Below are 24,443 nucleotides of genomic sequence, written 5' to 3' on the forward strand. Positions count from 1 at the left end.
CGTAGAGAAGAGATAACTAAGTTCTGATTGAATACGTAAAGTGTAAATGGTTTTCTTGGTTTATTTCTATTTAACCTTTCTCAAAGTCTGAGTAACTACCTTTTCTGACTACTCAAACTCATCTCTGATGGCAGCCAACTACCTCGTTGCTCGTTGTCACTTTGCCACAATCGATGCCCACACAATAGTCCTGGTTCATTTCTGCAACAATGGCCCATAATGAACACATGCTGCCTGTGTGAAACTCCATGAGGAGTTTCTAACACTTTCTAATACAAATTTAATTTATTAAAGAGCAATTTCATGTGATAAGCAAAAGGGCTAATGGGAAATCGTTTGTAAATAGCCAGATGTTTGCCAATTCCATTCAGGAAGGAGAAAACAGAACAGCAAGGGAAGGGACACACTGCTAATTGGGAAAACTTCAATGAATGCTTAATTGATGTTTTTGCACTGAAATTAATTTTCAAATTGGCAAACTAGGTATTTCTCATCATCAGGTATGAAATTAAAAAAAAAAAACACCTTTCTGAATTACTGATCAAAGCGTTCAGAATAGTATTTGTTCAAATTAGTGTTTTTAATTTTCATACCAAGAGAGCTGTCATGACAGAACTACTATATATGATACCTCCGCCCTCTTTCCTGGAATATCGTTTCCTTCTTTGCTGTTCATATACTGTGAGAAAGTATTAAAACATCAAATATCTGTATTTTCTTTGACTGTTGTGTCCCAGTTTTCATATATAGCCGAGTAAGACACAGAGCATCCATTCCTAGTTGCGCTGTTTGTTACGCCACGACTCGGCATCAACAACAACAAAGTAAAATGCCCTTTTGGTGATGCGCCATGTGGTTCTCTCTGCTGTTGGAAAACAACAACTGAAACGCATCAGCGTGACACGGGGGGCGCGTTGTTAAACACACTGCACCTAAGAGAACGATACGACTTCCTGCGGGTATCTTTACACCCAAATGAGACTCCACCAACACTGCATCCATAATCCTTTGGCAGCATGCAAAAGAAAAAGGACAGAATTATAAGGCAAAGTCCTTTAGTACAACAGGACGGGTTGCCAGAACAGAACGGGAAGGAGAAACCACTGGGCAAACAACAAGGGAGGGAAAGGAAGAAGAGTGAGACCACAGGAACTAAAATAATAACAGTAATAGTAATTTATAAACCTCTACTGGGAACTGAGTGGAAGTACAAACTCGGGCAGGACTTCAAAACCCAAGTACATCAATTATTCAGTACTTTTCAAACGTGGAAAATACGGAATAATGCTTCCGCTTGAAAGATTTGGAAACTGCTCAGGTGATTCACGCACATAGCAGAAATAAAATTACTTTTAATAATTTTTCTGGCAACCTGATGACAGTAGGCCGTTGCTGGATCCAGATGCCTACGACTGCTCCGAGGTGGAAATCCCACGGCTCTACAGTATTAAAGCTACTGAACCCAGCAGAGGGCATCTTGCGTTCCCCAAATAACTGCGGAAAGCACACACGTCTCTTCGGCCAGCGATGAAACATACCCATACCCAAAGGAGAATTCAGCAGGAGTTCTAAGTGCACAACTACTCTACAAAACAATCTGAAAAGAAATGGAAAAAAATGTCTCTCTGGCATGCCTGTAACGGTTTACTCTCCGTACGTTGAACGCCAAAACCAGGTCTAGCAGATTCACATCTGTGAAAATTGCAGGTGTGAAGTTACATCATGCCTCTGACCATACAGAAAACTGGTTCTCCTAAAATCCTTTCCATTCAAATAAAAGAGAAATTTGAATTTTGAAACAATACCCCAAAAAGACAGGGAACACACAAGCCCCCGAAAGTACAGAATTAATATTTTCTTGTCTGACTTGCCTCTCCCCTCATCCTCCCTACTGTCAGTTTTCTTCCTTGTGCTCTTAGAAATTATTTTTAACGTGACCTGAAAGAACAAAACAAGCTGATGCCTTTAGCAACGATATTTGTACTGTCTTTTTTCTGGAAAATAGTAGGTCTTTAATCGTAACAGCACTTACTCTCTCAGAAAATCCAAAACATGCAATGCAGAACATTGCAAGGTGGCGAGCACTGTTAGGAATTCCACTGACTGGAGCATAATAACAAATACTTATCTTAAATTGCAGCTGTAACTCAAAAAAAAATTGCAATTGCAGTTTGCAGAAACAACAAAGCTTACTACTTATTAACTAGCAGCAGAAAAAAGCTTCTGACACTGGAACGACTTCGACGTCAGATACCTCATTTGTGATGCACTCCGCAAGTGCTTATTTTTCAGGTTTGTAATTTCTGTGATTGTTTTCATTTCGGCCATCCTGTTATTTTTCAAAAATCTCAGTATGCAACAATATTTCAGATTCCTGGCTACGGTTTATTATTGCACTAAATATTTTCTACTTATTTTCCAAAATACAAGGTGAATCCTACAGAACCCTGTAATTTCTCCTAAGTAACTTTAAGTGTTCAGAAGACGACACGGAACCACTCGTATGATTTTAAAAAAAACATCCTTCTCTAGCTGAGTTACAGATATAACACATCATCTGGAAACAGTCCCTTCAAATTGTCTCTCCCCATCTTTTGGCACTGTACTGTCACGGTTTATCTTACCAAGGTCGAGTATTATCAGCTGGGCTCCAGCCTGTGCATTTCCAACATCATTTTCTGCAATGCACTGATAGAATCCTTCATCTGATTTCACCAGACCCAAAACTTGCAGGTTATGTTCTTTCTGAGGAGTAAAGGAAAATCAAACCACTTAAATATGGGTTGCAATTGCAAAAACAGTAGTGTTAGTAAGGCACGTTACTATGACAGAAGCTTCTGAACAGTAACATGAAAAGTGTATTTGGATTTCCCGTCTGATTTCATCTCTTTTGCACTGAATCCTCAAATTATACGGTATCAGAAAGCAGCAGAAGCTCTTACTAATGGCTATCATTTTCTAGCATCACATATCACTGGTAAGTCATAACACTTCCACAGCCATTTTTATGATATTTTAAGCACTGAATGTAACTGCATAGCTCACTGTTACAATCCTACAACCTCAGGTATACCCAATTATACAACCATTAAGTTCTCAACCATGTCTCAATACATCTAAAATTTCCCTCTAAGAGCACCGATGTGCCAAAACTCATGATCCACAACTCAGTTATATTTACATTTAAGCTCCTGTTCGGAATTGCAATCGTCATCGATCACAGATGGCTGCAGCAAACGCCGTCAGGCAGTGCTTCAACAGGTTCAACCAACAAGGTGTGTTTTTGTCACCGTGCATGTGTCTGTCTGTCTCACATGGAAAGTCTGAGCTATAAAAAACCCAGACTCGTACAATATAAGCAACATGCCTTAGTGTTTCAGTAAAACGACTGAATTAGAGCGCAACCGTTTCTCTTCGAGGCCCCAAACATCAATGGTATGAAAATAGGAAGCTATTTTCCTATAAGCTTCCTGTAGGAAGCATCTTTCCTATAAAAGAGCCTACTTTCCACGCATACAGGCTAGATGACCAAGAGACACATCGACCAGCTTAAAAAACTGCAAAACTGACAGTGTACTTACAACGATTTTGAAATAGTCACTTGGGATCACCATGTCTCCGTTCTTGACCCATTTCACAGTCGGAGTAGGTTTTCCAGTCACCTCACACTCAAACACGATGTCCATAGATTCATGAGCATAAATATTCGCAGGCCGCTTCAGAAATTCCGGAGGAACTTCAAATAAAATGGAAGAAAGGCAAAAGATGATGTTAGTGTCCACAAAAGCACACCAGTTGTGCTCCTACTCCAACACACAGTGAGACTCAACACATAAAAAGATGGCTTCAGGGACTCCGGCACGAACAGTAGCAACGTTGGCAGGAATCTTCAGATCAGGGTTTGACAGAAGCCGATACAAGCTCTGCATTATTTCAAAATCACATTTGGGCCCGTTCAACACCAGTCATTTTCATGTGAAAGGACCTCTTGAGAATACATGAAAGAAGAAACTGAGCCAAGACGTATAAAGTTAAAAAGTATTTTAAGCCCAAGAGATGTAGATGCCGTTTGGAAAAAAATATTTCCGTGGTTGAAGAACACGCTGCACTCTCTTACCTGCTGCAGGCATGTTGCTGCATGCTAAAAAGCCCACAGCAGGCACTGGGTTTCAGCCATCAGTCACACTCTCCCTTCCCCAACTCAGAGTTCATCCCAGCAAACCACTTAGCGCTTAATTGGGCAATAGTTTTCTGCTCCTTTCACAAATACAGAATCTTGCCAGATAAGCTCCCAGCAAGACAAGGATAGTCCTACAACAGCCGTCACCCCCTCCTGCAGCAAAATGTAGTAATTTGTAAAATAGAAAGATTGTAAGTTAGATTTGAAATCAAATACAAAAAAATAATCAAGCCATGATGCAAATAGCCATCACGGAGCTCCGCAAAACACAGAGCAGCAGTAGTGCAGTCGGGCTACACTATGCAAGGGTCTATCATGAGCAGCAACCATTCATTTATTCAGATAAAATCCTTCAGTTGACACACCAGAGATTTTTCAGGCAGTTCTTTGTACTCAATACTTAGGCAATCGAAAGCTAAAATTCTATTCAAAAGGACTTTTAAACACGAATGGACACCAAACGAAGCTGAAGCTTCCCCAGGTTGCCATTGCCTTGTGTTTCTGTGAAGAAATTCAGCTTATCAAATAGAGAGCGCTGTGTTTCTCCAGAGGCTTCCTTCCCTAGTTTGTGTAAGGCCTACACATCCCTCCGTGTCATATGGATCATGTTCTACAGACACGTATGACCAAAGACTCCCCAACACAGTACAACAGAAAGGCTCCTCGCTTAAGACACGTACCAAAGGTGGTGTCTCTGGTTCTTGGCTGCCTTTTTAAATGTCCTTATGTACTCAGAGTAAGATTAAAGGCATTCGAAATCCATAAAAACTCCAAGAGAACAGAATTTTTCGGCGATACAACCCAAATTTTGGTAATTAAAAACCTCCCGTGAAGGAACGTGCCGTAAGCAGCATCTGGCTGCCTCCGAGGACCCTCGGCTTTAGCCCAGCAGCAGACAGAAGCGCTGGCTGAGGCACGGACAGCTTCAGTGTCATCTATTATGAAGAACATTCACCTATTTATTTGGTTTTACTACACTCACCAACAAAAGGGCCGTTTGCTTATGTTGGCAGGTCTGATTGTTCTAGTTCCAGGAAAGTCAAAACCGGCCTTTTGCCCTTTAATATTTATCAAAGAAAGTCAATATGGAAGGGCTGCAGAGTTTAGGCAAACATTTTACACGCTTCACCTATCAATGGGATTTATTTCAGGCGAGGGAATAGGAATACTAGATCGTGTTTTACTTCTTCCTATGAAATGATCGTAAAGGTTTGTAGGTGGATTTAACATTTTTAAAATGTTGGAGTTGGAGGCAAGCAGCTCTCCAAAAACCTCCGAGTTCCAGATTATAAATTAGAGAACATTAACACACGGAAATATTTATTTATAGAGTAAGAAGATGGCTTAACTCTCAGATAAACATTTAAACCTATATCAGAAACTACATAAGGATGAACATATATACACACACTGCTTGAACTCGCACACATAGGAGTAAAAATCTGGACGGGGCTGAGTCCAGCTGCCTATGATTTCAGACATCCATTTTATATAACTGTTTCCATAAATTTACCAAAACCACTTCCTTAAAATGGTTTAGGTATTTCTGTATTTACTGTCCGTATCAGACGGCCGTTACAACCATACATAACTGACATTTGAAAACTGGCTGCTGAATTTATTTGTGGTCAAATTGCCATGCCTTATTCTTTATGAAAACAGTGCCTTTTATTTTAAATTTGTATTCCTCCCCGGCATTTATCCTTGGCATTTGTATTTATTGGGAGCTGCGCTATTTCTCCACTCCCTTCCTACATCCCAAGCTTTGTTTCGGAAGGCTCAACAAGCCATGTTTGCTTAGCTCTGCTATGACAAGCCACCCGCACCCTCCGAGCAGCCCTTCTGGATTTGCTCTCGTTTGGATTCACCTCCGGAGCCCGCAGAGTTCCGACTGGCTGCACGCGGTTTCGGACGCGCCCCACCGCTGACCTGCAAAACGGCACCGCCACCGCGTTATCGCTCCAGCAAACAGCTTGCCCAACTCATCCCACTACTGTGCTTGCCCTTTCCCAGGCGCACCCTACTGCTGGCAGCCTGTGAGAGATCATTGCTCTCTCATCGTTGGCCATTTTTAACTAATGAGTAATATTCTTGCAGTCTGCTTGATCAATAGTTTATCTTCTCGTTTCCTTTCAATCTCTTTCTCCATATGTATACACACACACACAGCGCCTCTGGAAGTGCTTCCGGAGTTGAAAAAAGGGAACATAAAAATTGGAAACATGAAAAGTTTCTTTCCTGTGAATTTAACAGAGAGGGGCAGAATCCCCTCCCTCGCCCTGCTGCCCACGCTGCTCTGGGTGCAGCCCAGGACACGGTTGGCTTTCTGGGCTGCCAGCGCACGGTGCTGGCTCATGGTGAGCTTCTCATCCACCAGCACCCCCAAGTCCTTCTCCTCAGGGCTGCTCTCCATCCATTCTCCGCCCAGCCTGGACTTGTGCTTGGGATTGCCCCGACCCATGTGCAGGACCTTGCACTTGGCCTTATTGAACTTCACAAGGTTCTCACAGGCCCACCTCTCCAGCCTACCAAGGTCCCTCTGGATCCTACCACAAAGCCCTGGAGACAGATGTCTCTACCAGTGTTCTGTGTATCTTCCTCTTTGAACATGTTGCCAGCAGTTCAGACCTCCCTCAACATCCACCTACTGGGTAAGAGACTTCTGTGAGACCTAGCAGAAAATGGGTAGCAAAACAAAAATTGAACCACCGAAGAACAAACAGTAGTAGTTTGGGAATGGCCATCGCTAATCTGAAAGGTTGAGAGATGAGCGGAGGATAAGGAGGAGGAGGAAGGAGCACCATAAGAGAACGGATAGACCATCACATCTGAAACAAAACTGCTGCTAAGTAAAATTCTGGGATAATTTCTGTTTTCTCCACTAATGTTTAACTTGTACTGAAGACATTTGGCAAGTACTCAAATATCTTTAGCAACTGACATTGCTTTAACTTGGGGCATCGTCCACAAGTAGGCATTAATATTGTATTACAAGATTTCCCACAAAAATGAAAGCTGAACTAGACATCCTATTACCTGGTCTCAAATATTTTTGATTTAGGAGATTAAGAATTTGAAACACATTATTTTTTTCAAAGTAACTTTGCTTTTCTGGCTTTCAGAGCAAATGCCAAGCTGCTTACAAAGGGATAATAATACAAGCAGTGCTCACTTTATTATCGTTTACTTTCCAGTTAATGAATTAAAAAATGCTTTTAAAATACACTTTTATAGCTTAACTATGTCAACGTTCAGCATTCACACAGATTAACACAACGCAAGTACAGATGTTTGTGGCAGAGAAGTTAAATTGATAACCAGAGAGCAAATGAGCCAATTACCACATAAAATAAGATTTGTAATGGAAGATTATGTGTTCCGTTACCAAACAGACAATTAAACTTCAAAGACGACTTGGCAGCTCAGCCCACTCCCCCATCCCTCTTAACGTTAGCACGCAAACAACTGTTCAAACTGCAAGAGGCTTGTTCAGAATTTCACATGCACTGGAGTACCCTCAGAGAGTCCCTATCCAGGAGTACCTTCCACCCTTTTGTAGATTTAAAAGACAAAATATCTTGATAATAGCGATCTATTAATATATTAATAATATCTTGATAATGGCGACTAAACTGGTCAAGGGGCTGGAAAATAAAACTTATGAGGAGCGGCTGAGGGAGTTGGGGCTGTTTAGCCTGGAGAAGAGGAGGCTGAGGGGAGACCTGATTACAGCCTACAAATACTTGAGAAAAGATGGTGGGGAGGTGGGGGAAGGGCTCTTTACATTATTGATGGGTGATAGAACAAGAGGAAATGGGTATAAACTTAGTCAGGGGAGATTCAGGTTGGATGTTGGGAAGTATTTCTTCTCTGAAAGGGTTGTCAGCCACAGGAATTGGCTGCCCAGGGAGGTGGTTGAGTCCCCATCCCTGGATGTGTTTAAGAATAGGGTGGATGATCTACTTAGCGATATGGTTTAATGGGGATTAGGGATGGTTGGACTCGATGATCTCTAAGGTCTTTTCCAACCTAGAAATCTAGAAATCTATGATCAAAAAAAAGAAAATAAAAAAAACCCCAAATCTACACCAGCAGTTGATTTTGTAAGTTAAATCCCAGTAAAGATGAAATATTTGAAAAAGTGTATGTTTTTGTAAGCCAACCGCTGTAAAATGATGGGAAAAGCTTAGGAACTTAGGCAAAAGGAATTGGACCCAAGTTGAGCGGGAGCAGGAAGGGATGCTGGGTGCAGATCCCATCCCACAAACACAGGTGATCAGAAGGAAACGCAAGCCAACTGCCCCGACTCTCTGCTCCTCCATCTCTTTCAGGGATAACAAGGGTGGAAGGCAACACACCGCCTTACAGGGCTGACCCTCCGTCCGAGCCGTCCTTGTGCACCAGCACCACCCAACACGGCAAATCCACAAAGAAAACGTGGCTTCTAAGGCAACGTTTATCTGCACATTGTTTTTTAAATGCTCAAGGATTAGAAACCCCGGAGTAGCTACGTGGAGAGTATTAGAGCAGCAGCATTCATTCTGAGCTTTACAGAAGGACTATTTCTTCAAATGTTTTTTCAGTGGTCAGTAGCTCTTGCCTGTTTTTTCTCTTCAAGACAGAAATTTTGTGGCCTTCAGGGACATAGTCAAAAGAATCTATTTTCAGTTCAGCCATCTGTGCTGCTTCAAACGAGAGAGAAATTAATTACATTCGGTTCTCCTCTCCATCTCTTGAAGAGATTTTCTTCCAGTCTTATGAAACATCAAGCTGAGCTACAACTACACAAGCAAAGGAAAAATTCAAGTTCTACACAATTAACTAATTGAGACTTTCAATTTTCTTAGTTACAAGCACAACGAACTTTTTCCTACAATAACTGAATCAAAACGCTGCTGCTCTAGATAAGATCTCATTTTTTATGCGCGTTAATCTTTCCCAAAAGTCAAATCACCTCCACGTTGCTCCCGAAACCTTAACGGTGGCAAAGCAACTTGACCATCAGACTTGAGCAACAAAGCAAGCCTTGCAGAGGCAGAGAAGTGCTCAGAAGCAGGCAGGCCATCCAGATCACCATAGTAAGAAAAAAAAATCTAAAAGTCTAAAATACCTATTTTTTAAAAAGTATTCAAAAATGAACTAAACCTTTTATGTCTAGTACCCCTCAAAGGACAGGCAGCCGCACCACTATCTCACTTCCTAAAATATTTAAACCACTGGCTGTCGTACATGAAGCGCATAAGAATAGTCTCATTTCGACGTAACAGAGGCACAGCTTATAAACTAGACTTTGGAAAGACTTAGACTCTTAAAAAACAGTAATAAATATGCTGTAGGTCCAAGCACAGCACCAAAGATGACGTACACATGATCAACTGTGAAAGGCAGATACCATCGCTATTACACTGTTCTGCTGCTTCCCCACATCCTCTTATCACCCTCCTCGTTCCGTGCAGACTAATTACTCTCCTTCCTCCCATCAATTTGCCAAACTCCTGCAGACACGACTCCGCTGCTAACCATAAATCCCTTAAGAGCTTTGTGACTTAAGCATCCTGTCTATATAACATGCTGGCTCACAACATACGCCTAAATGCAAGTTAAAACTCTGGAGCACCACGAACCAAAGGTGCTTTTGAACACTCTAAGCAGGTCTCTGGTAAGCGTGGAGTGGTGAAAAGCATCATCTCCAAGCCAGGAGAACTTCTTCCACCTGTGATTGCTGTCCTAGCAATGAGCAACTTGAACCAAGACCCAAGATCGTGCTCGGTGTGGCAGTATCCCAAACTGACATCTCAGCCAGGATTACATTTCCTACGTGTGATGCGTGTGTTTTGTCACCTGCTGTTTTCTACAGGAAGAACAGAGAACACACGTCAGCCCCGCTGCAGGACTATTCCCTTTGCACTGACGCAGCGCTGTAACTTCTTCGGCAGCCTCAGGCAGCCAAAGGACTGAAACACAACAATTGAATTTCCAATTAGGAATTATCAAGGACGAGACTGAAGTCACCATTTCTGCTTCCTCAGCCACCTACAAATGCCCTCCATCCGCAAAAATTAAGAGTGTGATTTCTGAAGTCACACAATTAAATCAGAGTTGTTGTCAACATCTCTTTATCCTCATACTTTTGCCCATGACAACTATTTCTCTGTAACTCAGTGCTTACCATTCAAACACAGCAGCATTTTCTCAACCCAAAAGTTGCTGCATACTCCAAACAGCACATAGGAAAACTAAGCAGACTGGGTAATTTTTCATAGCGTATCTCTGATTAATCATGGCTTCAGCATTCTCGGTCAAATGACTTCCATTTCATATCTCCATTTCTGCTCTGGCCAGAATCCCAATCTTGTATTTCCATTAACAACCAGGATTACCGATAATATTTAAAGTGGACATTTCACTATAAAACCCATTTCATATCAGCCTAAAACGGGAAGCCCAGAGGAATTTTATTTTCTCCTCCAGGGAGAACAAGATATCCCATTAGGATACGTAACAAATCCCATTAGAATCCTTATAAAGTTAAACTTAACAACGGAAAGTTCATTCCTAAGGAGGATATAACTCTGCAATACAACGATCACCCTGTACCACTATTAACATACCCAGTGGTACCACTGCAATACATAAGGCCTTCTCCAGACCGACCTGCCAGGAGATAAACCTTTCTATTTTAATAAGCTGTTTGATAGGATTTAAAAATCTCTGAATATTTCTTGGTAAATTTGCCAAACTGGAGGGTGTTTCAGTGGATAATTCCATCTCCAAATCAGACCACAGGACATCATTTCATTGCCTGGGATAAGTTTGCTTTTCAGTGTTGACCCCAGCGAAGCCCACATTACACACAGAGTGTATTTTATTTAAATTAAAAGCAATTTCTTTGGTCAGTTAGCTGAAACCAACTAATTTCTGTTGGCCAGCTGGCATGACACGTAAGGTAGACTTTGAGGAAAATGTTTTAAATTATTTACATTACTACAGTGCTTGGGAGCACCCACACAGCAGCCCCACCATGTTAAAAACAAACACACAGTGTTTAAGTACCGCAAAGCACACAATGAAATTCAAAAATTCGGGCTGAATTATAACATTAAACGATTAAAGAGAGAGCAAGTTGTCAAATGTCTCAGTTATGTCTTAAGTTCATTTTAGTCTACGAAAACATTTTCTGCTTCGTGGTATCAAAGTATAATTATAAACTAGTTAGCAAGTCTATTGGTCTTCTAAATTAAGGAAGGGCAGGAGATGAATAAACTGCATTTGAATTAATTTGAAAACAAATATTTTACTTCTACAGTAAAAAGTTTTCATTGAGAAATCACTAAAGTATGAACTATTCTTCAGAGGCCAGCCCCTAAACAAACATTTCACAAGCAGAAACTAAAAAAATATTTAACGATATTACAACTACCAAGAAATCAGATAAGGGTTAATAGTACGGAAGAATTATAAAGTAAAATTATATTGACCAAGGTAGAATCAAAATGTCAGGATACAATTCAATAAATGTGTGTTTCTTTTTCAGAGAGAAATAATGAACTGTACGTTTATGGAAGAGGAAAAAATAGCAATGAACTTTGCAGAAAAAGGTCTGAGAACCAAGGACTCCCAGTATCACACTGGTATGAAAAGAAGCGATCACACAAGGAGGTGTAACAGCAGCTCCTCAGCCTCCTCTTCCATCCAACACGCACTAACGCCTCGGCCGACCGTCTGATTTGAGCACCACATTTCAAGGAAAACACGAACTCTGATTTACAAGAAAGCACTGAAAATGGTCAATGACTCAGAAAGTTGGCTCCAAAAGGAAAATGGAAATCCTAGACCCAGTGCTTTGAGCAAAGGCAAGACTAAGTCATGCAGTTGGATACCCCAAATAGGTGAGAGCTTAATACCTAAAACCTCACTGCAACAGAACGCAAAATCACGTGTGTGTGTATAAATCTCTCTCTCGCACACGAGGAACTCCGACACGGGAGTAACATCTGGATTCCTGCCCTGTTCTAGAAAAGGTGATACTCGAAAAATCAATTGCTCGCTCTTCTGCTTTGGTATAAAAATAAGTTGCTCTTTTCAGTTTTATTAAAATCAAAAACCTGTTCTGAGCTTCTAAACACACAGCAAAGACTGACTAAAAGCTGTGAGCCGTTAGCTCGGCACACGGATTTGGCACGCAGGCAACTAGAGGTCGTGAAACCTCTACGACAAACGGAATTATCTGGCAAGTTCTCCAGGTGCAGAGACACAGCAAGTTCTCCCCCCATCCTACACCCCAGCAGTAGTTTTCTTTACATTTTTCACTTGTGAGGGGCCTTAGCAGTTGCAGCCCAATTCAGTCCACTAATTGCACACTGGCATTAAACCTCTGGCATTATTGCAACATCATCCACGCTTCCCTTAATCCCAGCCACACCAAGGGAAGTGTAAATAATGGCCGTTATTGCCAGCGGATCTGCTCGGCGATAGCGGGAAGTGTTTTGAGACATGACCTTATCTAACCCGGGTCTGCTGGAGGTGCGGCGTCGGCTTTGCTGTGGTTTCACAGTGACCATCCCCTGGTAACTGGGAACAAAGGTTGGCTTACCAGCAGGACACATCCAGGAACGTAAAAACACAGTGAAGGTCGCAAAGTGCCACAGAACAACCACCTGCAGGTGTCAAGGATAGAACAAAAGGATGACAGCAATACATCTCCATATTCTCTCCCAGCGTCTAGTGATCCCTGGACGGGGGGATTTCCTGGGAAAGAGGAGATACCTTTGTGTTTACTAGTCCTGGTTGGATTTTGCCTTTAAAAAACTGCTTTCGAGATCCAGGTAAGCCTTCAGCAGCCCTAATGCTCACAGCAGTACCAGTTCCATGCAATGCTGCCTGAGAAAATGTACCATTTTTTGCGTGTCCTTGAGTCAATCAAGCCATGTGATGCCTCTTAGGAAGAGAAGCAAGCATGCATTTCCTATTTGCTTTCTCCGTGGCACTCATGATTTCACAAAGAACAACAATTTTTGACACTGCACGTGACTTTGATCATCCTTGTGACGTTCTACACCTTCTTTGGCTTTGCTACATCTAAGAGAGGAAGGAACAAGAACCGCTCGCAGCATTCGACACGTAGGACCATCACAGGTTTAGACAGTGCCACATCCATTTTTCTGTTTAGGTTTCTATTCCTTTCCTAACAATTCCTAACATTTAATTTGTTTTTTTTTTTCAAGATCTCACATTTTCCAAAGACCTGCATGTGGCAACTTCAATATTTTACGCCCGTGCAAAAGCCAGCAGTGCGGAGACCACCGCGGTATAAACGTTCAGAACTACGTTGAACCCTACGCACCACTTGGCAGCACGCTGCACCTCACCTGCCATTTCATTGCTAAGCTGCTCCTTGCACAAAGGGTTTCTGAGGCTCTTCACGGCCAACATTCATTCTCACAACCCCAACCACCTCTAGAAGCAAAGTTTGTCACCCCACAAAGCTCCTTTTCCAGATCCTTACAAAACCACCGAGCAGTGTCGACGGCTCCACTGATGAAACGAGCTTCGTAGCCCCGCTCTCATTTCCAGTGTCCGTTAATTTATTTATTCCCTTTTATCCACGCGAGGCCATTCCCTCTGACTCCACGGAAGCATTGTTTGAGGCTCTTAGGAAAGGAAGAGCCCTCAACATCCTTCAAACGGTTCTCAATAGTAATACATGGCTTTTTCCCTACAAATATACTCAAACAGATTCAATATATGATATTTCCCAACGTCTAACAACACTATAATTTATTATAATTTTTGTCTATTTAACTGGTCCAGCCGTCAGATTAACTTGACCGCAGTTTCCCAGATTTCCCCTAATAGATTTTTAAAAACCTGATGTCACATTGACCAAATATCTTTAGTTTGATTTTTTTTTTTTTGTCTGATGAGCCAATTTAAGTGATAGGTTACACACCACACTTGGGAGCTCAGGATTTCACACTTAAACTCGTTGAGAAATCTTTGATTGAATACCATCTGCTCCTGATGATTTCTTACTGTTCACTTTATGGATTTGTTTTGAAATACATTTCAGTAGCTCTACAATTTCAGGTAGCGTCCCCCCCCCCCGCCCCCCGATATAATTTTAAAAAATCAAACATAATTTTAAAAAGCTTCCAACTTTTCAGAAAGCACAGATATCAAGAATTCACTTTTCTGCTTCAGGCCATCTTCTCACCCCTCTCCCTTTCCCATCAATCATCGCTGACCCTACGCTTTCTCTGGCATGTGTCCTGTCTCTGACAGACTTGGGGAAAAAAAAAAAACTATTAGAAGATTTTTATGTTATTAGCAAATGGTCGAAAGCTTTGTATTATTCTACTCGCGTAGAAACACGAGAAAAATAATTTTTTTATCTTGCTATTAGGAGATTTCTGGTAGGGTTTTGGGAGTGGGTTTTTTTTGTCTTTCCAATACAACCTTTGGCAGGTGGTAGACATTCACTTGGAAAACTGTATAGTTCCTTAAACAAATGCCACGACACTTGCCAAGTATTTAACCTTTTTGGTTGTGTCTTTTCCTTTTGTTTTTAGCAAGCTTCCTCGACATGATGTAGATTCCACTTTTACAAGACTAAACACTGATTTAGAAGACTAAATGCTGACGGTGATGATCAACGCCACCACCCTGGACAGACAATCAGTTGTACAGCCCTAATACTGTGGTTTTCAAAGTCTGGAATCTCAATTTAAAGAGATTCTGTGTTAAAAATTTCAAATGTACCCATTGTACCACCACCTTCATGAAAACAAGGCATTACACCTCCCATCTGTGCGAACTTTAGCATTTGGACAGAGGTTGATCAGGTCCCCAGGAGGAGGAGCCAACACCCAGCAACACGATGCTCGATTTATTAAGCACACCAAGCAAGAGGGAGGCTGTGGCCAGGAAACTTCTATACGTGCATATCACCAACCCTGACCCAACCAAACACCACCCCCGTGAGCGGGTGACAGCAGAGCTCAGGGAAAACCCAACTCTCCCTCTGACCAGTCCATCTGGGGTTCTTCAGCAGCAGCTCAGCCCCAACACATTGTGCACTTGGGCACTCTTCTCCTACATAACATCTTCCCAGGCTCAACTGTACCGAGTCCCTGTGATATCTGGGGTATGTCTCAGTTGATGAGAACGCAACTGAAATGCTTCCCCCAACGCAGACTTAATAAACTGAGCTCAGCAGCATCACATTGTCTGGTGTTAGCTCCCAATCTCTGTCCACAACACAAACCGGTGAAGAACACAGACGAGCCTCAGAGGCCTGTGTACAGACAGCTTGTGGGACTGCCCACGTGGAAGAATTTGAGTTCCATGTGCTGCACGGCGTCACGAGAACAACGGAAAGTACGGTTTTCCCTACAGAAAAAAGCCATTCTCAAGGACCCTCATCCCACCTCCCTGCAATACATGCTTAGGGGGCCCAGGGAGACGTGCCTCCATCGCTGGTCATGCAGGACCCACTAGGACTGCGGTGGGTCGATGGGCATGCAAAAATCTGAAGCAATGCAGCTGGGATGGCACCACAGCTGGCACAGACCTCCTTTAGGATGGCAATGCAGCAGCATGTGGGCACAGCACAGTGCCTGGCATCATGTTTGTGAGGTGGTGCAGCTGAGCATGGCAGAAAATTAAATGCAATCCCTGCAAATATTAGTTGAAAGCATAAATATTGGTAGACTTTTTTTGGTTTGTTTTACAGAATTTTCTGTACTGTGTAGCTTTCCCTGAAAAATCAGCTTGGTTGTCTCTGCACTTGGCAAGGCTGTGGTGACAAAATAACCCTCAAACACAGAGGCTGTCCTGGGGGGTGGCACTTCTGGCAACAGTCAACGCCTGGGATTTGTTACTGATTGTAATTTCTCTCTGGTTCTGCCTATGCTGCCATACTCTGCAAACTGCCCCGGGGCTGGAAGGACTGTTCTTGGGGTGAAGCACAACTACGGCTCGACAGTGAGATGTGAGAGCAGGTGTAGTAACAGCACAGTCCTCCCAAAGTTTTATTTCCAGTGTGTCTTGGGACAACGGACATCAGGTGTGTGCTCTACCGCCGCTGCACTCCGATCCATAAGGGATCAAGGGGTGGAATACGGCAACAACCCATAAGGTTGAGCTCGAGGAGACGTGCCAGGATCTCCACAGCCAGTCTCCACATGGATGAAACACTGAACCTTGTACAAGGATCAATGAAAAGATGCTTCCATAAGGCTTAAGAGTATCAGGACCCACCAGGGAACAAGTGCTTGTTCTACAGTAACCTAAATTTTAACTGGTTTGCACACAAGAGGTGAACGCACCCATGAAAGCTTCACTGTTTGTAGACTGGTGGTGTGCAACGTAAGTGAATGAGTAATTGCGCACGGGTAAAAAACCCGTACTCGCCAGATGTCAGCAAGACCAACGTGTGGAATGACACAGGACTATCACAGCTTCACTCTGGACAAGAGGTGGGTTAAGCACAGAGCCTGGGTGTGATGAACCACAGCCAGGAGGACAAGGCAAACACGACCCGAGTGCCGTGAGCCTTGACACAGGCCACAGATCAACACCGGACAGGAGAACTTCACCAGGAATGGCAGGAAAGGCATGCCGTGATACCATCATGGCCTGACACGATGGTCAGCACCTGGTGAGAAAGACCCTTGGGCAGACATCCAACCCCACATAGCTCATGCCAAGGTGGAGCCATTCAGTTTTGCAGCTGAGACTGCCTGAGAACTTGACACACTGGTTGGTGAGGGCAGGCTGTGACCCCCAGGCTCACTGGAGTGACAACTGTGGCAGGTCTCAGTCGCTGGTGTCAGCGGGTGTCAACCCGTAGCTCTCCTGACACAGCTTATCCCTTGCTTGGTCCGCTTAACAAATCCAGCTCGGCAATACATGTTCTTTGGTGTTCCATCATCTAACACAAAACTTGTTTCCAATTTTGTGCACCTGTTTCAGTCCCAACTCTGACTGGTTTTGTGTGGTTTAGTGTTTTGGTTTTTTTTTTCTTCTTCCTATTTGAACTTGGCTAATTTCTGTTTCCTTTTATGTGAGGATATGGAGCTTTTGCCTCAATACCTTCTGCACTTGTCATCTCACCTCCAGTGCTTGTAGTAAAACCTCTCTATGACCACTTAATTTTAGCTACTAAAGATTTATTTCCTTTTTGTTAAGACTGAGCCCACCCTTTGTGTACGGACAACTTCTGGGAAAACTTCTGAAGGTACAGTCTGGGATTAACACACTTATCAGGGGGAACATCGCAATGAGGGAAGAACTCGTGATGAAGAAGAGATGACAAAATAGATTTCTCTATTAAAATTAGACAACCAGATCATATGTAAAAGCTTAGCAACCATAATAAACTAAAGCTGAGCTCTCTCACAACACTTATTAGCGGACATTACTGACTATTATTCAAAGCAAGTCCTCTACACAACTTCTAGGATGATTTTTAGAAGTGAACACCTTTATCTAAGCATCGGTCATGCAAAAATGTTACATTCATTTTTTCTAGGTTTTACTAAGCCCTCCTTCCCCAGTCCTTCTAGGAGAAAAATCAAGCCTGTTTGACCCTGAACTTACTCCAAGTAGCATGGAAAGATCTGAATAAGAAGAATGCTCATCAAAATTTAAACTTCTTACAGCAGCGTCAAAGGCAATAAAAATTTTATTGAATTCCAGAGCACTAATTTGTTACACAAAGAACATACGGTGAAGAGGCAGCAGAGACATTGCTCTGCAAGATGGAGGCTTAGAGTCTTTAGGCCCTTGTTTCCAATCACAAAACAGTTTGGGTTGGAAGGGACCTCAAAGATCATCTTGTTCCAACCCCCCTGCCATGGGCAGAGACACCTTCCACTACACCAGGTTGCTCAAAGGCTCATCCAACCTGGCCTTGAACACTTCCAGGGATGGGGCATCCACAGCTTCTCTGGGCAACTTGCTCCAATGTTTCACCACCCTCACACTGAAGAATTTCTTCCTTATATCCAATCTAAATCTCCCCTCTTTCAGTGTAAAGCCATTGCCCCTTGTCCTGTCACTACACACCCGTGTCCAAAGCCCCTCTTCAGCTTTCTTGTAGCCCCTTCAGGAACCAGAAGGCTGGTGGAAGCTCTCCCTGGAGCCTTCTCTTCTCCAGGCTGAACAGCCCCAACTCTCTCAGCCTGTCTCCATAGCAGAGGTGTTCCATCCCTTGGATCATCTCCATGGCCTCCTCTGGACCCACTCCAACAGCTCCATGTCCTTCTTGTGTTGGGGACCCCAGAGCTGAACGCAGTATTCCAGGTGGGGTCTCCTGAGAGCAGAGCAGAGGGGCAGAATCCCCTCCCTCGCCCTGCTGCCCACGCTGCTTTGGATGCAGCCCAGGACACGGTTGGCTCTCTGGGCTGCCAGCGCACGGTGCCGGCTCATGGTGAGCTCCTCATCAACCAACTCTCCCAAGTCCTTCTCCTCAGGGCTGCTCTCAATCCATTCTCTGCCCAGTCTGTACTTGTGCTTGGGATTCCCCCGACTCATCAGCAGGACCTTGCACTTGGCCTTGCTGAACTTCATGAGGTTCTCACAGGCCCACCTCTCCAGCTTGTCAAGGTCCCTCTGGATGACATCCCTTCCCTCCAGCGTGTCAACCGCTCCACACAGCTTGGTGTCATCAGCAAACTTTCAGTGCAAAGCTACTCCCCACTGAAACCCTCGATTTCAGTTACTACCACGCATCCTCTCATGAGCGAAGCTGCAAGAGCAGCTTGGGAGATGAACCTCTTTAGATGCCCCTTGCACCTTCTAAAACACCATTGTCTGAAATAAAAACACCAACATGGATCCTCCATCTACACTGAGACTATTTAACGAAAGGACCTGCAGCACTGCTTCAATCACTGTGGAAAAGAAAAATCATGACTTCTGGCATATACAGACATTTATTCTAGATATGGGGATTTTTTTTTTTTTCCCCCAAAAAAAGTATGTGTAAAGCAATTGCCAGCATAGCAGGTGCAGGACAGGACAGACAAGTTCAAACATAGCCACCAAAAAGGTTTAGTCCTCAGTAAAACACACTATTACGTGGTTTATCGTTACTCACTTATTGTTGTATAATGACTTTTTAAAGACCATTGCCACACTTAATGCATTTGTAAACACAGCAGTGTTACCATAAAGCTCCTAAACAGTTACGTAATTTGGATGGCTAAAGATGAGCCTTTCCAGGAAACTGCAAAACAAACAGTCTTGGTTGTTTTCCGAATTCTTGTTCTAGGTGAGGCTGGTGCCTCCGTTTACGGTGAATAACAATCAAGTGCTTTGGTAATATTAAGTTTATAACTTGCCAAAATAGGAATATGACAGATTTTCCACCAGCATTTTCCTCCTTGAACTGCGTTTTTCAAAACCACAAATCCTAAATTTACAACTGTTCCACTCTTTTTGATCAATGAGGAAAAAATTGGACTTTATTTTTGATTTTTTCATTTTGTCAAAGATGCGCAAGAGAACGGAGATGCCTGGAGGAAGGAGAGGAGACTGGAGAACAGCAGGATGGGGTGACAAAGCTGGGGCAAGTGGGATAAATTCAGGCACAGACAGATACAGATGGAGGGAGACAGCACAGTTGGAGAAATGGCCTGAGTGGACAAAGGCAACAAGAGCGATGGAGTGGTCATAGCACTACAACTCGTAAAAGACATCAGGAAGGTAGAGGGAGTAATGGAGAGAGAAAAAAGGAAAGAGGTGGGGAAGGAAAAAAGGGTAAAACAGCATAACTGACTGAAGTGGCAGAGTAACAGGGATCAACTTGAGCAGAGAGTAGGCATCTGAAGGGACCCGACACCCGGAGAGTGGATTTAGCAGAAGACCAGAGAGAATAAGTGCAGCAGAAATGGACACGGATGAATGTGGCATATGAGAAAGATCAGGGACAGGTTAGGACATCAGAGAAAGACGAGGACAACACTGGAAGAAGTTCTGCAAGTGCTGGCTCCGCCGCAGGCTGGGGTGGTGCCCGGGAAGGTCAGCTTTCCCTTCCTGTAGCCTCAGCAAATGGACATAAGCCTCCCACTTCCATCCGCCCCCCCCAGACAGAAGATGGCTGTTATCCCTCCAGCTCGGGTGGCAGAGAGCAGCATGAAAACTTCTGACTCCAACTCATTCGCTGTTGGAGGCGAGCAGAGGCTGACAAAGACACCGCAAAAAGGGAATTAATGGTTCAGTATCTAACAGAGCCCTGGAAAATCAGATGCCTTCCCTGTCTCTGCCTCACTGGTGAGGTTGGGGTGGATGTTTAAAAAGCAAATCCTGGTTTTGACAGGTGACTGCAGCCCGTCAGCCTTGGGATCCGGGTCAGTGGCCAGGCAGCAGCAGAGCCGCTCGCCCTTCTCCAGTGCCTAACGCCCATCGCAGCTCTAAAGGGACATATTAAGTTATGCATATTCCGAAAAATCAATGTTTCTGTGTCTCACACTGGGTGCTAAAACAGCTGGATACATTTCATCTTAATTCTTCTGTGTTTCAGTCAATTTTTAAAATGGGTTCAATACCACTTCATTTCAGCAGAGTGCAAAAATACATTCATTAGTGTTTATGAATGATTCAGATTCCACGGTGCTGACTACCAAACCAGAAATAAATATGGATTTGAACTGAGCATAATAAATAAATCATGGTACCATCTCTTAAATAAAGAAAAAAAATAAAACATTGAGTATTTTCTCAATAAATTAGTACTATGGAGTTTGTGCACGGCACGAGTAAGATCCTGTGGAGAAGCCATAGGAGAACACGTATTTTAAGATCTCCATAACTTCTCCCCCACAACGAGGAGGAAGGCAGAGGTGACAAATTGAAGACAGTTTGCCTTCAAGTGTCTTACTTTGGAATATTTGCCTGTGCAGCCTTCACAATGTGAACTTCCACCAGCACGCTGCTGCGGGAACCCGGCGCATCCCTACAGTAATTGCCCATTGGGAAAAACATATTTTTTCTGATCAAGTCAAAATACAGATGGAGAGTTTATGCTTTTCTTTTTTTGGCTTGTAACGACGCAAATTCTGTAGGCTCGTTTTACACGTCAGCTAAGAGTTATCCAATCGTTTTCATTTCCAGATCAATGAATGCAGGTCTATCTTCACATCAAAGTCTCTTCTAATTTACAAAATCCCCAAAATAACCTTAATTACAATCCACTTCAATAATAGCTTCCAGATAAGGAACAAGCAAACAAGCTAAGACACTGCAGTCTGAAAAGAAACAGCTGAAAGGGATACAATAAAGGGCTGTAAGATCATTCCTGGTAGAGCGAGGGAATAAGGACGGATTGCTTCGGTCTCTTCCCATGCACGCGAGGAAAAGAAAAGAAAAAGCAAATACAGTTAATGGAGGCTGGGTTTAAAACAAAGAAAAAGAAGGTGCTGTTCCTCCCAGTGTCATGGGATGCTGTAAGTACAAGACATTTACATGGGGGAGAAGGATTAATAAAAATCTATTGAGGATTGCTAAATAATGTAGAAACTACACGTAGCTCACAATCCCCAATCTGCAAATGGCTGGAGAATGAGGCGTTACTCAAGGGAAGCAACAAATATTCTTGCCCTTTACTTAAGTTCTCTCAGCCATCTGCTTTTGGACACCATCAGGAGCAAGATACCAAACACACGAGCCTTTCTCTTGGTCTAGCACAGCTGCTGTGGTACTGCTGGGCTCACTTCGCTCCCAAAAATACGTGCAGAACAAAACTGAACTGCACACGCCTTTGTTCGCACAGCGCTGTCACTGAAGTCAGACGACTTCAAACTCACGGCCATCATCCGGCCCTGACAGCAAACGCTTGTTCAGCATCCAGAGCCCCGTGACCAGAAGCCCCCATTGCTGTCCATCCCATGGGCTGCTTCACCACTTCCTTTCCCCTCTCCTGGCCCCGTGTCAGCCATGCTCCTCGTCGTCAGAGCAAACAGGAGGACAACTCAGGCACCAGAGCTGGCAGTGGCCACATCTTGCAACAGGAGGTTCAACACACACAGAAGCTGCTGATGGAAGTGTTGGCGGTGCCTGGATGAGCAGCTATTGTACCAAGGGAGTGGACTGGGAGAGCTCTTCACGTGGCATTACAGTAAAGGTGCTCTGACAGCACAGTCTGTGACTAAAGGGAACTGACCCTTTCGCATCTTGGATGCTCTCATTATATTTGAGCCCACCTGGCAAACCTTAAAAAACACGTCACTCTGCTGAAAGTCTTAAAAATTTCAATGGGAGTTGAGTTAGAGGCAGGACGGGTTTGGAATAACTTTCAACATCTCTCGACCTAACAGAAACACTATGCCACTACAACCCTGTGCTCTATCACAAGATGGTGTTCTGGTTTTTCTTTAAAAATAAAAAAAAAAAATGGATTTTAACATCTTAAATATGTAAAGATACCAAATAAACTTAAGGCAATCTGTAAACGGTATGATTAGTTGCACAAAGACACATCTTCTAATTAATCTTTGAGCTTTCTAGAATTGCTAAAGCTGGAATTTGGGGGTGTGTTTCTGATGGCGCTGCAAGAATCAGTCTCAAACTCAGCTTAGGTGAGCACAGAGAAATCCTGCCGTGTGCTGCGGTGCTTCCCCCTCGGCAGGGGTTAGCTGCGGGATGGCCATGACCTGCAGCAAGTCCTCCACCGAGTCTGCAGTCTGTTAGGTTTAAATTTCAACTGAAATAACTAAGTCCCTGCTCTATTTCTGCAGTCTAAGGGAAAAATAAAAAATGAAACACAAAAGCAGAAAACCAGCATGATTTCAAAGCAGAGTTATAAATTTGCCAGACTCTTCTGCCTTTACAGTTTGCTTATCTTGAAAGCCTACCCAGTACACGAGTGATTGCTTTTCAGTTACAGTAGCTCACAGAAAGCAACTGGAATTCAGGAAAGCACATACCCTCAGTCAAGTTCGTTCTTTCTCAAATAAAATCCAGCAAATTTAGGATTCCTTAAGGCAGGTAAATCCAGGCAGATATTACGGCTAAGGAGCACATCTCAAATCCACCAAAGAAATTTTCTAAGTTCGCAGTATTTTAGATCATTCTTCTTAGCAAACAGAAACAGAGTGTGGAGCACTCACACAGTACTGATACAAATTAGTAACTGTTAATTGATTAGGAAGAGATGATGTAAGAGTCTCAGTTGCTCATATTTCACTTAGTATATTAAACAGTGACCACTTTAACGTAAATCCAGCACTAGAACCTGCCTAGAAAAAAGCTGGTATATAGTTCTAAAGAACATCTTACAGCATTTAATTATTCTTTTGTAAGGTAGTACAATAACGGATCACTATTTTAATGAAAGGGGAAGTGTGCTCTTTCAAATACGGTTTTACACATCTGAACTATTCTGGGCAAACAAAAACATTAAAACTCTTCCCCTTCATACATGAAATTTTTCTGCACCATAAAGAAATTTCTCTTTTACTTAGAGAATAACGATGGACAATTATAACCCAATGTGAAACTAAAGAAACCAAGTTTAAGTTTTGCAAGAGAACCAGCGTAAGATCTGAAGTCACAATATCTTGCTCGAGCACTCAGACTACTGATTCCATGTCAGTCTATGATTCATATGATGATGCAGAGCTTTACTAACAGTAACACAGAGAAAACGGTCAATGGAATCCCCTTAAGAGGCTTCATAAAAGCTTTATGCCATGTATTCTACTGCACTTGCCTAGAATCCAGATAAATTTTATGTAAGTTCATAGGTTAATGGTTTAAATCCTCCGTTCTCTTGCTTGTAATCCTCCGAGCTGATGCCTATACCGTTCCAGTTCGACTCAAGAGAAGTAGCAGGGAGATTGGCAACTCTGCAAATCGCTCCTGTAATGGTTAATCACACTAATGATTTAAGCAAATTAGCAGAGCAATAACTATGCAGCGTTCAGATTAAGTATATGACTGCAAAGAAATCCACAGACAGTGCCAAGGACAGATACGCTAAAGTTCATGAAACCTCAGAAGCCCGATCTTACGTAACAAAACCTCCTTCTTCATCTCCATAAAGCCTCCAGCGGTTATTTTCCCTTCCCACTCCATGCAAGTTCTTGCATAGTTGTCCAAAACCAAGTTGCAACTAATTATTTAAAGCACAATGATTTGGGCTGACTGTTTTTTCTGCAAAGGGAATGCAACAGGATAGTGCTCATGCATTCTATTTTTCTGTTATCTTCTAACCAGAATCGCCTTCTGAAGATACAGTTTAATTCCATCTACATGGCATTTT

The 24,443-nt window shown here is 43.0% G+C and overlaps 1 protein-coding gene across 2 annotated transcripts in view; it reads right to left on the reverse strand.

Annotated features, from left to right (window-relative positions):
- NEO1 (neogenin 1) overlaps positions 1-24,443 on the reverse strand; it is a 207,465-nt gene that overhangs the window by 73,292 nt on the left and 109,730 nt on the right. For both annotated transcript variants that reach the window (XM_086620230.1, XM_086620229.1), the window contains exons 6-7: positions 3,582-3,736; positions 2,625-2,745 (exon numbers count right to left, since the gene is read on the reverse strand). In XM_086620230.1, the coding sequence (XP_086476356.1) occupies positions 2,625-2,745; positions 3,582-3,736 (276 nt within the window). The remainder of the gene's footprint in view (positions 1-2,624; positions 2,746-3,581; positions 3,737-24,443) is intronic.

This window comes from Tauraco erythrolophus, chromosome 14 (genome assembly GCF_009769465.1).
Source record: "Tauraco erythrolophus isolate bTauEry1 chromosome 14, bTauEry1.pri, whole genome shotgun sequence".
NCBI lineage: Eukaryota > Metazoa > Chordata > Aves > Musophagiformes > Musophagidae > Tauraco > Tauraco erythrolophus.